The sequence below is a fragment of the Aptenodytes patagonicus genome, chromosome 4, assembly GCF_965638725.1.
Source record: "Aptenodytes patagonicus chromosome 4, bAptPat1.pri.cur, whole genome shotgun sequence".
Lineage (NCBI taxonomy): Eukaryota > Metazoa > Chordata > Aves > Sphenisciformes > Spheniscidae > Aptenodytes > Aptenodytes patagonicus.
The window spans coordinates 66,880,356-66,893,254 of record NC_134952.1 but is presented as its reverse complement, the minus strand read 5'-3'; the positions used below and the strand labels follow the sequence as shown (position 1 = coordinate 66,893,254).

Sequence of the window (12,899 nt, the reverse complement as noted above, 5' to 3'; positions counted from 1 at the left end):
AGCAACGCCTGCCCCACGGGCACCTTATCTCAAGGGCTTTTTTCCCATGTGAATGTTGTAAACCTTGGGGTTTCAATCTTGAATGTCAAAAAACATATATACACACACTTATCTGAGTCCGGGAACAACGATTATACCTCACACACGTTCCAATTTACTTTTGCATTTTTGACTCTCGAGCTTGGATTACCCACCTTGGATTTACTGTAAATCAGTTCCTGGAAGGTGGAGTAAATTGCACTATGAAACCTTTATATAGGAGATCATTTAACGTATGTGAAAATAAGGAAACTGATAATCTCCTTAGAAACAGGGGCAATTTGACCATCAACTCAGATTTGAGTCAAACAAGAAAATGGGGCCTTAACAGGTTTTGGTGCTTTTTCAAAGTCTGAAGTGTACTATTCCCTAGATTTTTTTTCAGCGAGGGGCCAGGCCACCTTATAGTGAATATAAACCTAGTGACAAGAAGTTTGCTTTTCTGCTTTACTTTCATGAGCTCCTTAAAAATTGTCTGCAGACGGTCTAGGGTTTGTTTTCCACATCACACATAAAAAAGCCCCGCCCACAGTGTCTGCGCCCACCCGGTGAGTATCGGAGTTCCTATGGACACAGCAGGCACAAAGGCTGTGGGCGCGCATTGCCAGGACTTGCTCGCTGCTCTCCAGGATGCACTGTTCAAACACGCCTCGGGCACTTGTCTGTACCTGAATAAAGTCCACAATGACTGACCTTGCCAGTGTGAAAGAGCCAAGGTCACAAAAAAAAAAATTTCAGAAAAAAAAACCACTTTCATCAGAGTTGAGCAACTGTTTGTTTCATGGTCCTGTGCAAATCGTTTCACTGCTGTGGAGAACTGCTCATTAAAACAGTGAATGGAAAAATGTGAAAGTCACTTCTCCATCACATTGGTTTTTTACTTTCTCCTGGTAGTCAACATTTTGGGAAATTGAAGTTCAAAATGGTTTCCCTTGTTTTTGTCAGTGTGTCAGTTGTTCAAGCCGAAGGAAGTGTGGAATGAGACGGAAGTTATACACTACATGGACACCGAATTCTCCAAGAAATCTTTCAGCAGCAAATCTGGGGACATTTTATCACTGAAACCATGCCATGCAACGCAAAGCTTTTATGGCTTTGTCCGAAGCTCTCCTACCTCCCCGGTTTATGCAATAACTCATGTAAGATGGTGGGAGAACTGAGTGAACGAGGACAGAGATCCAAAGGCCATATATAAAATCAGAAATTTTTATTAACTACAGTCTGGAGAGGTTTGGGAGATGAGACATATGCTGACGCATGAACACATATATCTTGATATGTTTGATGATACACAGTCACCTATGGGATTTCAACAAATAGCATGGAAGACCTTGAAGAAATTTAGTAGTAAAACCAGCACGCATACTTTTAGTGAGGTGCTGAGGTACTGTAACTAAAGATTACAGAAGTTACTAAATCTGTGCATTCTGTTGTTTTGCCATCGGTCCCCCTCGGGTGCTCTGTCAGCATTCGCTGCTCAAAGCCGACGGCAGGCGAAGCTCCAGCCTCCCTCACATCCCATGCCAGGAGACTCGCCTGCCGTCCTCCGTACCTGCGCCAGCACCACGGCAGACCGATTCCTGCTGGTACCTGCCGGGCCCCGCGACCTACGGGGAAACGGCTGCTCCAGAGCCGCTGGGGCGGGCTCCGCCCAGCCTAACCCGCAGATTCGATTCCGGGGAGTGAGGCACCAGGCGGCACACGCCCCCGGGACCCGGAGGCTGGGACGCCAGGCCCCCGGCCCCCCTCCTTCGGACGGGGAGGACGGGGGCGCTGCGCATGCGCGGCGCCGCGTGCCACGGCCACGCCGGAAGCGCGCCGGCGCGGCAGCAAGATGGCGGCCCTCCTGGCGCGGCTCTGTCGGGGCGCCCCCTGCCTCCGCCTGCCCCTTGCCGCCGCCGCTGCCCCGCCGCTGCGCCGCCCCTCCGCGCCGCCGGGACCCCCGCGGCCGCTCAGCTTTTCGGCGGCCGAGCTGGTGCGCGCCGCGCCGGGCCCGCTGCAGCCCTACCTGCGCCTCATGCGGCTGCACCAGCCCACCGGTGAGCGGGGCGGGGCCGTAGCCATGGCGACGCGCGGGGCTGCGGCGGCCGCTGCGGGCCGGGGGGCGCCGCTGGTGCCGGCCCCGAGGGGCGGCCGGGGAGTGGCGGGGAGGGCGGGGGTCCCGTGCCGGTGGCCGTAGCGCCCCTCCCCGGCCGCACGCGCTCTCTTCCGGCAGCCGGTTTTGCCGAAGAAGCGCGTGTCTGCTCGGCAGCGCCGTTCTCAGCAGCGAGCTGCCGTCCTGCCCCGCGGCCCCCCGCTCCTCGTTTCCCCCCTCACCCCACCCGCGGATTTTGTCATCTCTCAGGGACGTGGCTGCTGTACCTGCCGTGCACCTGGAGCATCGGCTTGGCGGCCGAGCCGGGCTGCCTCCCGGACTGGCACATGCTGTCCCTGTTCGGCGTCGGAGCGGTGCTCATGCGCGGAGCCGGCTGCACGATCAATGACATGTGGGATCGTGACTATGACAAACAGGTGGCGAAACCCCCGTGCGCTTGCAGAGACCTAGGGAAGTGAATTGCTGGTTAATTAACCAAGTACATGTCTGCTCATTTCCAGCGTCACCACTGATTCCTTGCTGAGTGCAGGCAGAGGGCTCCAGGTTCAGAAATTCCTCTGTGTTTCTATCTGAGACGCATGCAATTAACTTGTCTGCGTTTCCTCCTAGAATAGTAGAAATCATTTTATTTTGTATAACATTTCTCTGTCTAGGACTGTAATAAGTCTTCTAGAGTACTTACCTCTGTGTAAAATAAAATATATGTTCTTGTCAGCTGTAGGTAGTACTTGAACAAGCTTATTTTTCAACTTTGTTTTGCATGACAGAAGAAAATAACACTTTTTTGCTACACTTGCTAGTTATGATCTACCCAAGAACCACTTTTTTTTTTTTTTTTTTTTTTAATTTTCAGGAGCAGGGTTTCCTTGAGTATTGTTAATTTCTTCATGAGAATGGCTGTTAAGAATATCATGCCCAACCCTGAGCTAATCCTCTTCTATTATGTTGTATTTTTCATCGCCCTTTTGTTCAGAAGAGGTAAATAAGCAAAAGGCAGTGCCCAGTGTCAGATGCTGAAATGTGCACAGTTGCTGGCTTGGAGGGGAGTAGCCTGGTGATGTGTCACTGCTTGTCCTGTTTTCTGTTCCTATATTGTTCCTCTGGTTTTGGGTTTCGGTGCTGGCAAGAGGCAAGATAATGAGCCGATCCGATATGTGAAGTTCTTCTTAAGCACTGTTGTATTTGTGCTATTGGGAAGGCGATGAATCAGTACAAGTTTTGTGGCAGCTTGGGATGGTTTAGGGTTCAGAGGTTATTAACAACTACATATACTAAAAATATTTGACAGGGTGGGGTGTGTGATTAGTAAGATGGAATTTTCAATATAATAAATTCATTTATGCATTAATGTGATGTGGTTGGATGTAAAGTTTTAAAAATTCCCATCGCAGCTCTTTATTACATACTTTAAAAAGACATCTTCAAAACAAGTGCGATAGAGGCCGAGTCAGTAGCAGGATGTTGACTTGTGTTGGTGACGGTGGTTTGGGGTTTTAGATTTTATGTTACTGATTATTTGGTAAATGTTTTCTTTCCTTTTCTTTAAATGAAACATCCCATGTTGGGTTACGATGTGCAGTGGAATTGGTCACAAATATGTTAAGTGCATGTTCAAACTGCAAAAGTGGTATTTGACATTTAACATAACCTGATTGGGGGAGGAGAACAAACTAAGAGTTCATTTAAATTCACGTTATTAAAGCATATGCAGAACACTTTATACATACATAGTATTCTGTAAAAAGTTGGCTTATGAACCTCTTCGAATAGACTTTACACCACTTTCATCAACATGCAAAACTTTTGTCTGGGTTTGTTTTTTTTTTTTGGCAATGGTCACCTTTGGCAAGTAACTCACCATACATTTCAGTTTAACTTTTTTCTGATAGTTGTTTCTTCCTTCAGTTTGCCTTGTATGATTTCTTGTTCCAGACAGAGTTTCTAAACTCCATTGTATCCCGACTAGGATTAAAGTAATTGTCCTTTCACTGTTATTAACAATGGTTATGTGTGCTAGAGAAGCCCTGCATCTTTACAATATTTTACATGGCAATCACTTTAAAGCATGTAAGCACAGAAGTGCTGCTCGAAAGTGGGATAGTTAGCTCACAACTTTTTAAGTCTGATTTTTTTTTTTCCTAAGCTAATAAAGTTCATATACAAGATGTCTACACTGTTTCTAATCAGTCTCATTGCACACAAGTGGCACGTTATTTCTGCTGTAGTTTTTAAAGCTTGCATGCTTCTATGATAAGCGCTGCTGCTTAGAAATACAGCTCGTGTCCGTGATGATATGCTAGGTTTGTATCGTTGAAGGAACCCCGTCTCATACATTCTGTGACCTGTTTCTGTTTATTTTTCCGCTTATATACCAATGGCGTGACTTTTAGTTTTAAGATACATTAGAATGTGTTATGTTGGATTTCGTATTAACATTATTCTTTCCATTTTTAGGTTGCGAGGACAGCAAGTAGGCCCCTGGCAGCTGGAGATATCTCCACTTTTCACTCCTTCATTTTTCTTGGGGGACAGCTTAGCTTGGCACTTTGTGTGCTTATGTGTCTGAATTACTATAGGTGACGTATAAGTTATCTTTTGTTTTTTAAAATTTCATTCCAGGTCCAGAGTTAAGCACAGAGATTTTCAGCAGAAAAGATGTTGGGGGCAGAGGGAGGAGGTTATTAGTCATGGAATTGTATTTGAAAGTAAAAGAATTAGTTCAGTACTATGTACAGCTCCTGTAATGCTCCACTATATCTTGTGATCTTCGGACTGGCAAACAATAAACCTCTTGGTACGTTTACCAAGAGTTTCCATCCCTGGAAACATTCAAGGTCAGGTTGGACGGGGCTCTGAGCAATCTGATTTAGTTGAAGATGTCCCTGCCCACAGCAGGGGGGTTGGACTAGATGACCTTTAGAGGTCCCTTCCAACCCAAACTATTCTATGATTCTATGATTTTTACAGTATCGTTCTGGGAGCAGCCTCTTTGTCTCTTGTGATCACCTACCCTCTGATGAAGAGAATAACATATTGGCCACAGTTAGTTTTGGGTGAGCTGGAAATATTTTTACTATTTTTTTCTTCAGGTGTGGTTTTTGGGGTGTTTTACAAATTAGTAATTGAACTTCAGCGATCTCATTTTTTTATAACTTTATATTAAAATAAAAATACCTTATAGACAAAGTTCTGCTGTGCCAGAAGCTTCTTAAACAATTTATAACACCTATAAGAGTTGATGTTTGGGTTTGGGTTTTTTTTGTTAAAAATCAGCTCCTTATTTTGACAGGGTGAGGGGAGGGAGAAAGGGAGGGAGAAAGTAAATATTTGTCATTTGAGAATCAGCTTTAGTTTCGGGGTTATCTCGAAACCTTTCTTAAACATGCATTTGTCCTGCATTTCAGTCTTCAGCCTCTAAAATAACTCCTGTGCAGAAACTGATGGTGGTTGTATTTCACGTTCAGCTACTAAAACATATCTTTGTATCTTGGCCTTCACATTCCAGCTGCCTTCAGCTTTTTCAACCAAAATTGTCATTTTCGGCCTTGAAGTACCATAGTTGGCTGCTGTGCACTCTTTTGCAGTCGGTTATACTGACAACTTTTATTATACTGACATTTAAGTGTTTTAACTTTAGACCCGTTGTTTGTGTTTTAACTTTAGACCCGTTGTTTGGGTACACTGGAATAGTTCTGTGCAAATGTTTCCCTATGCTAGTGAAGTCAAATTTAAATTGGGGAAAAATGTGTGGATATACATATTTCTCCTTGTATGTCCAGAGTACTTAATGTCAAATTACTTGTGTTTATTACCTGAGTGAAAATAAATGGTAGAAAAATAGAGATGCCAGTATTGTATATCATATCAGCAGCTTTTTGTGCACTTGAACAAATACTTAATTCTATACATGTAATTTAGATTGCTCCTGGCAATCTTGTAACTTTTTTTCTTTTTTTTACTCTCTTTATGTTTTTAGGATTTACATTTAATTGGGGAGCTCTTCTTGGCTGGTCTGCCATCAAAGGGTCATGTGAGTGGTCTGTGTGTTTGCCCTTGTACTTAGCTGGAGTAATGTGGACGCTGGTATACGATACCATTTACGCACATCAGGTAGAGTAACAGTGGGAAATTTTAGATAGCTGTGTATGTTTGTGTGTTTAATTTACAACTTTGTTGTCAAAGAGCAGTACTAATCTGTTGCAGTTCTTCACCCTCAGCTGAGCTAAAACAGCACCAAAGAAACCCCAGCCCTTGGACCTTTATTGCTGTTTGTAAATGTTTTACATATCAGGTAGAAAGCTGGAGGTATAATGCAGTTTGTGTGCTTGTGCATTTGCATTGTGTAAATAACTTTGACGTTGGTATTAGCTCTTGGCTGCTAAAGCAGCTCTAAGGACCAACCTTCTAATTTAAATTTTAATGCAGGGACCTACAAATGCACTTAAATTGGGTTCCTAATAAGCGTTGGAAACTTAAGCAAGGCCCCCCTTTTTATTTTCCTTATGAAGTGGCAGTTGGATTGTGGGTTTTTTGCTAATTCATCCTTTCTTCTAGGATAAGAGGGACGACATCATTATCGGTGTGAAGTCAACAGCATTACAGTTCAAGGAGGATACGAAGCAGTGGCTCAGTGGCTTCAGCCTTGCAATGCTCCTGAGTTTGTGTGTGGCAGGAATGAATTGTAACCAGACATTCCCGTATTACTCAATGGTGGCTGCCACAGGGGCTCACCTAGCGCACCAGGTTTGATGGATTTATTTATACTTTTTCCATGTGGAAGTTCTTGATAAGAAATCAGAGTGCTTTTCAACCCCCATCAATTCGCCAACTACCTAAAAAAACCCAATTCCTGTAAAGAGAACTGAAGTCTTCTGACAATAAGCTTGCTTCTCTTAAGTACCTTTTGCAGACCTTTTGTTTGAAGAGACTTCCAGTGTCCACAGACTGTAGAGCATTGGTTTTCAATATGTTCCTAACCAAAAGAACTGCCTCGCGTTAAGCTGTGATCTCAAGGGAACGGTTTTCTTCTCGCTTCCAGTAGCAGCTGCAGCTAGATCCACCTCAATATCCTGCAAGATTGTGCAGTTTTTACTGTTCTGATACAGTTCTTGCTATGTCTGGCACATATGATCTGAGACTGCAATTGATGTATATTATGATCGTTCACTTACTTTAAAAGATTATATGGTCTACAGCATCAAGGACACACGCAGGCTTTTTTTTTTTAATAACATGCTGTACAGTAGCTATATGAAAATGAAAGTTGCATGTTCTGTCTCTCAGAGATGGTTAATTCTACATCTAAATAATTATTCTGTAGTGTGGTCTGGAGCTTCATCTGGGATCTGACAGTATAACAAAATTTTCTATGGCTTGTTCACTACCACCTGTAGCAGATGTTACTACTATAATTTTATGGTAATTGTCAGTTCTAATTCACAGTTCTTTTTATAGCAGAGAACAATCCAGTTCAGTCTTGTAGTTGTATTAGTTTATAAATTTTAATGAATAACAGAAAGAAAGAAATTAGCTTTGTCAGTAAAGGAAGCAGATAGGATCTTGTTACCCTGTTCTTTCTGAATCCCAACAAATGCATTGCACAGTCTTGTAGTGACAAGTCAGTCTATATGAAAATTAATTGCTGGTCTTGATAGGTGAGTGATAGCAATGAGGTTTGTGCGTTGCAAGTAGTAAAACCGTCAACAGTCTGAGAAGTTAAGTTTGTGGTTATCGTGAAACTTTTTAAAGCACATTAGACTTAGGTTACACTTTAATGGGGGGAGCTGATGCAGGCGATGGATATTAAACATACCTGTGAGTAAAAGAATTCTTGTGGTGATGTAGTCTGGTACTTGTCAGCCACTGCTTTTCATAGCAATTGTGCTTGGAAATCTATGAGGGAAAGAATACTACGTTCCGCTGCATAATCATTTACAGTTTGAATTATCAGAGAGGCCTTACATTGTAGTTTTGGCACAAATGGAAATTACTTGCCTGCAGGGAGGGTTCTTATAAATAAGTGAGAATGCAGACCTATTGAATGTAAGTGGTGAAGAGCGCACAACGGTTGTGTAGATTGTCAAAGTCACAAAAGCAGCATTGTTCTATGTACCACAGAGTAGCTTCTTTTTGAGTGATTATTTTAATATTAGTTCTGCCTAAACATTCTCATGCTTATCTTCTTGTTCAATATTTCTGAATGTGTGCTTAACTAACTGAGTTTAGAAAGCTGAGTAAGGCGCATTTAGTAAGCCACAGGTAGATTTTCCTTAATTCATTGAATTTGTGCCTGAGACAGAGGAATTTGGGTCATGAAGATGTCAAATTTCTATCCCACGCAAGAAGTTCACTGATAGAAAAATAACATATTTTATTTGGTTTGCATTTCTGATGGTATATCTCATGGCTTGGCTGCTTTTGGGTTTTATTTGTCATTTCAGTGTTTTCAGTCCCCTGTGCTTGAGGGGCTGAGAGGTTTTCAAGAGTGTTGATAACACCACGTTTTAGAAGCTTGTGGACAACGTTTCAGATTATTTGATCAGAACCCAGCCCTGTCGCCTCTGTACAACCGCAAATAGCAGAGGAACAGGTTTCCCAGGGAAGGTTTCACTTCTTTTAGTTGGATACTTTCTGTTTTGACTTCTTCAGAGGCTGAATTGCAAGGTTTGAGGTTTTGGGGGGTACTTCTCTGTTAATTCTTTCACTTGTTCTGCTTAACATTTCCTCTTGTCATCCTTCTAAAGACTTTTGCACCAACTTTTGTTTCCAGGAATGTTTTTCAGTAACTTTGCTCTTGCTGCACTGTGTAGTTTTTATTATCCTTAGTTGTGACTCACAGCAGACAGTTGCCAAGCTGGGCAAGCCTTGCTTCTAGCTGTTGTTGCAGGTGTCCTGGTTCTTCTTTGCAAGAGGGTTGAACGGACATGGCTAAGAGTGACTGGACTAAACCAGCCCTGTGTGGCGAGGCAGGGCTGGGCACCTTCCGGTGCATTCCAGTTAGCTTGGTTCACTGCTGGCTCTCCAGTGCCTTGTCTCTACTGAAACACGGAGCAACACCTTGCAGCAGAGATTTAAAGATGCAGGCAGGTTTGGGGGGGGGGGGGGGGGGTATTTTTATTTAAAGTTCCCATTGAACAATTAGGTGGCTACCTACCAAGGAAAATCTCAAAAAGACTTATTTACATGCCCAGATATTTTTACATTTTAAAATATCAAACCAGACACACCAGTATCCAGGCTGTTTATACGGTCCTTCATTGAGAGGGTCCAGGAATCGTGTTCGTATGTGATCCTTGACTTTTCTGCTGTATGTTGAATAAATCTGTCAAGTAAACATAGATGCCAGTTATGCTAAAAATCCTTTGTAAGCAGAGTATTCCTGTTTCTTGTGGAGGCAAGGGTAGACTTCAGAATTTGAGATTCAGTTTTTGAAGTTACAGACCTTTTTGTGTCTTTTTGTGATGTGTCAAATGTGTATGAGTCTGTGGAATAATAATGCTAGAATGTTATACTGTGCTTTTGCAGATTTACACTTTGGACATAGACAAACCTGAAGACTGTTGGAAGAAATTTGCTTCAAATCGTACCGTAGGAGTTCTGCTCTTCATAGGGATTGTGCTTGGAAATCTGTGGAAACAAAAAGACTCAAAAAATGTAGAAGAGCCTTTAGAAAACAAGTAGTTGAAATTACTATAAATACTGATATTTTAGTCCAGCTAAAATGTAAGTACTGTAAGAAGGAAAACACATTTAACATAACTATAGCTGCTTTATACTGTTTATTTATAAAAGCTGGTGAAACCATTCTTGTTTCTAAAAACATGCAAATGAGATTATCCTACAATGTAAGTTGAGATTATCCTTAAATGACTTCAACCTCCATAGAAGCTTCAACAAGTGAAGCTGCTCTGCTGGTCCTGTGTAGTACAAGCAAACTTCTGTCAACCTCTCAAGACTGTGAGCCCAAGATTTTACATGCAACAGATGTCTCTTAGTGACGGCACATTGGAAAATGCAAAGTAATTTCAGGATGTAAATAAAATCTGGCTGGACATGTTTGGTGTTCTTATTTATTACTTGAATAATTTTCAGTTTGAGTTGGAGCTTGTTGCGTGAAAGAATTGCAATAACAGTTTTTATCCTGAGATGCCTAGAAGCAGCCAGGACTCTGCGAGTGTGTGAGGTCCAGAATAAGAAGTCAACAGAGAAGTATTTTAAATCACCTTTTGCTCTTGCTGAGATTGCTGGCAGTGGTTCTTCGTGTGAAAAGAACAGGCTTCTGCAAAGTTGCCTGCATAGAGTGAGCTGAGCTCGTTCATCAAGAATGATTTGAACACAGACTACTGACTTAAAAACAGAGCAGCCCTGAGCTATTGCCAAGTGTGCGTGACTGGTGGTTGACCCTGAGCTACGAATTCATCATGCAAAGTGATCCTCATTTTCTTATTTTTATTTTTTAATTCTATTCATTTTGACTTATGCCTACTGGTTTTATTTCTAGTCTTACAGGAAGAACTTGTTTATAGGAGGCTGCCCATAAACAATAAAAATAGCAACTGCAGGATAACAATTACACTGCTCCAAACCATTCATGTTTTCAACGGGTTTATGCTCTCTCAGTTACATGATTTGCACGGTAGTTACGCTTTTCTTTGACTCATGGTGTTAAAGAGCTTGTGTGGCGCGTTCTGGAATTAATTTCTGTGGAAGGAGCAATGGACACGCCTGTTCTGGGAAAATGATACGGTGGAGTTTGTCTCGGTTTACATACTGGTAGGCAATGCAAGCGCGCTGTTCTCCACAGGTGGCTTGCAGATGCCTGCACGTGGGGCTGTGGTTCAGTGATGCAGAGCGTTTAGTTGCCAAACTCGTTATGGTATTCCAACAACCTTTCCTGATGTCTGCTCTGCTCCTTGAGTGGTGGGGCACAACTGTGCATGCAGTCGCACCAAAAATACGGCTGCGTACTGCTCTAGCTCTGAGGATGGGTATCATATTTTAAGGTTATTTAAACCGATATGTCTGAGAGACATTGCCGTCCAGAGCCATGCGTTCAGGGTTTGCTAACTGTAGTTTTGCATTACCGATGATGCTGCACAGGCGAAGAAGTTCCTGTTGCAGGGAAATGAGAAAGCGTATAATGAGTCAATGGCTTTGGTCACAGAAGATCCTATTTGGGGCTGGAACAGACTTCTGTGGGTTCTGAACACTTACTGTTTTTAATGTACACCTTGTAAACTTGTTTTTTCTTTTACTATTTAAACAAGTGATGTCAAATATATTTTGAGCAAATTAGAGCAGATTTTTCAGCCTGACTGCATATAAGATAGAAATACGTGAAAATGTTAGGAAGCGTAACTGCTTTTAGGGCCTCCTTGGTCCTTACACAGAAATTGTTCTTAAATAGGGTTTATAATTTTGGGGTGGAGGAAGTATTTAGTTGAAGAAAAGCAGTTTAAAAATGAAGAATAATAAGTTTCTGAACAATTCTGTGACAAAGTTGCATTTTGTAGAGGGAGCATTGGATGCATCCAACTTCGTGTTGAACTTTGGTTATAAGGCATTTACTACTAATAAAAAAGTCTTACGATGTAATTTGTATGGATCAGTTTCTTAATACTTGTAATATTACCTTAGAGAGGTTGTGGCAAAAGTTATTAATCCGTTTTTAACATATTAAAGTGTCTTTAAGTAGCTTAGATTGGGGAAGAGCTCACATTTTGTAGTTCCTTTGAACCTACTGGTGTCCTTTGTCCGATGACAACTGGTCACAAGCAAGTGTCTGTCTTGTACTGAGAGGAAGAAGAAGGTGTAGCTAAATAGAGTAGAAATTCAAGTTTCAAAACAGTCCTCGTGTCCTAAACTTGAAAATCATTGCATGTTTTCTGTGGGGGTTTTCCAAATTCATCTCAAAATGCATTTTACAAAGATAAGCCATAGCTATATTTTAGGTTCATTGCCTGAAAAATGAAGAAAGGTTTAGGTTCTAGGCTGTAATACCAAGAGTGTTATTTGCATGAGCATTTTATGATTAATACACAGAAATAAGAAATAACTTTTTAAGTGCAAGAGAGACAAAGGCTGAACTACTTCCTGGCTAAAGCCCTGTTTGTATCTGCTGGCAGGTATATGTGCATATCTTCTCTTCTCCTTCCATTCCCAAGCTATTCCATACCAAATCTTCACGAAGACACTCTCCGCTGTATTTAGATACAGTCTGTTAAACAATTCTCAAATACACCTATCTCTAAGCAGCAGCTTCATTATTAGCTAGCGTGCTTTTGCACAAATAAACAGTGTCCTCTAGAAGTTTCTCCTCCAGTGTCAAATGTTGCATTTCTCCTCCCCTTCCTTTTCAAAATGTTCCTCCACAGGACATTGAGATAACAAATGCTTTTGGAGGCAGCAGGAAGGTCAAATGTGCCTTGCAAAGGCAGATGTGAAACACTGGCACTTCCTCAGCAAAACAGAAAACTCTAACCAACACAAACGCTTTCCTTTGTGTGCTCCCATTGTACTTTGTAGAAAGGTGTATCAAAGCAACGCCAGCTCTTTGTTCAGGAGTAGCCGTTCGTAGGCAGGGGTGCTAGTTCCCGCGGGGATATGAGGAGGGGTTGCCAAGGCATCGGCAGCCCTTTGTAGTGGGGCTGGATCTTTGACTCAGAAGCCCGCTTGGGCCAGTGGCACATGGGAGCTTTCACACTCACCTTTGCCAGGGGGAGGGACTCGGCCATAGGGTCATCCAAGGGGAATTGTGCCTGGATTT

At 42.4% G+C, this 12,899-nt stretch overlaps 1 protein-coding gene across 1 annotated transcript; it reads left to right on the top strand.

Moving 5' to 3' along the window:
• Positions 1-1,873: 1,873 nt before the first annotated feature.
• Positions 1,874-11,728, top strand: COQ2 (coenzyme Q2, polyprenyltransferase). The gene is made up of 7 exons (XM_076337056.1): positions 1,874-2,078; positions 2,384-2,550; positions 4,589-4,710; positions 5,102-5,187; positions 6,111-6,244; positions 6,689-6,877; positions 9,659-11,728. The coding sequence occupies exons 1-7, from the start codon at positions 1,874-1,876 to the stop codon at positions 9,812-9,814; spliced, it is 1,059 nt and encodes a 352-aa protein (XP_076193171.1). The 3' UTR covers positions 9,815-11,728.
• Positions 11,729-12,899: the final 1,171 nt, after the last annotated feature.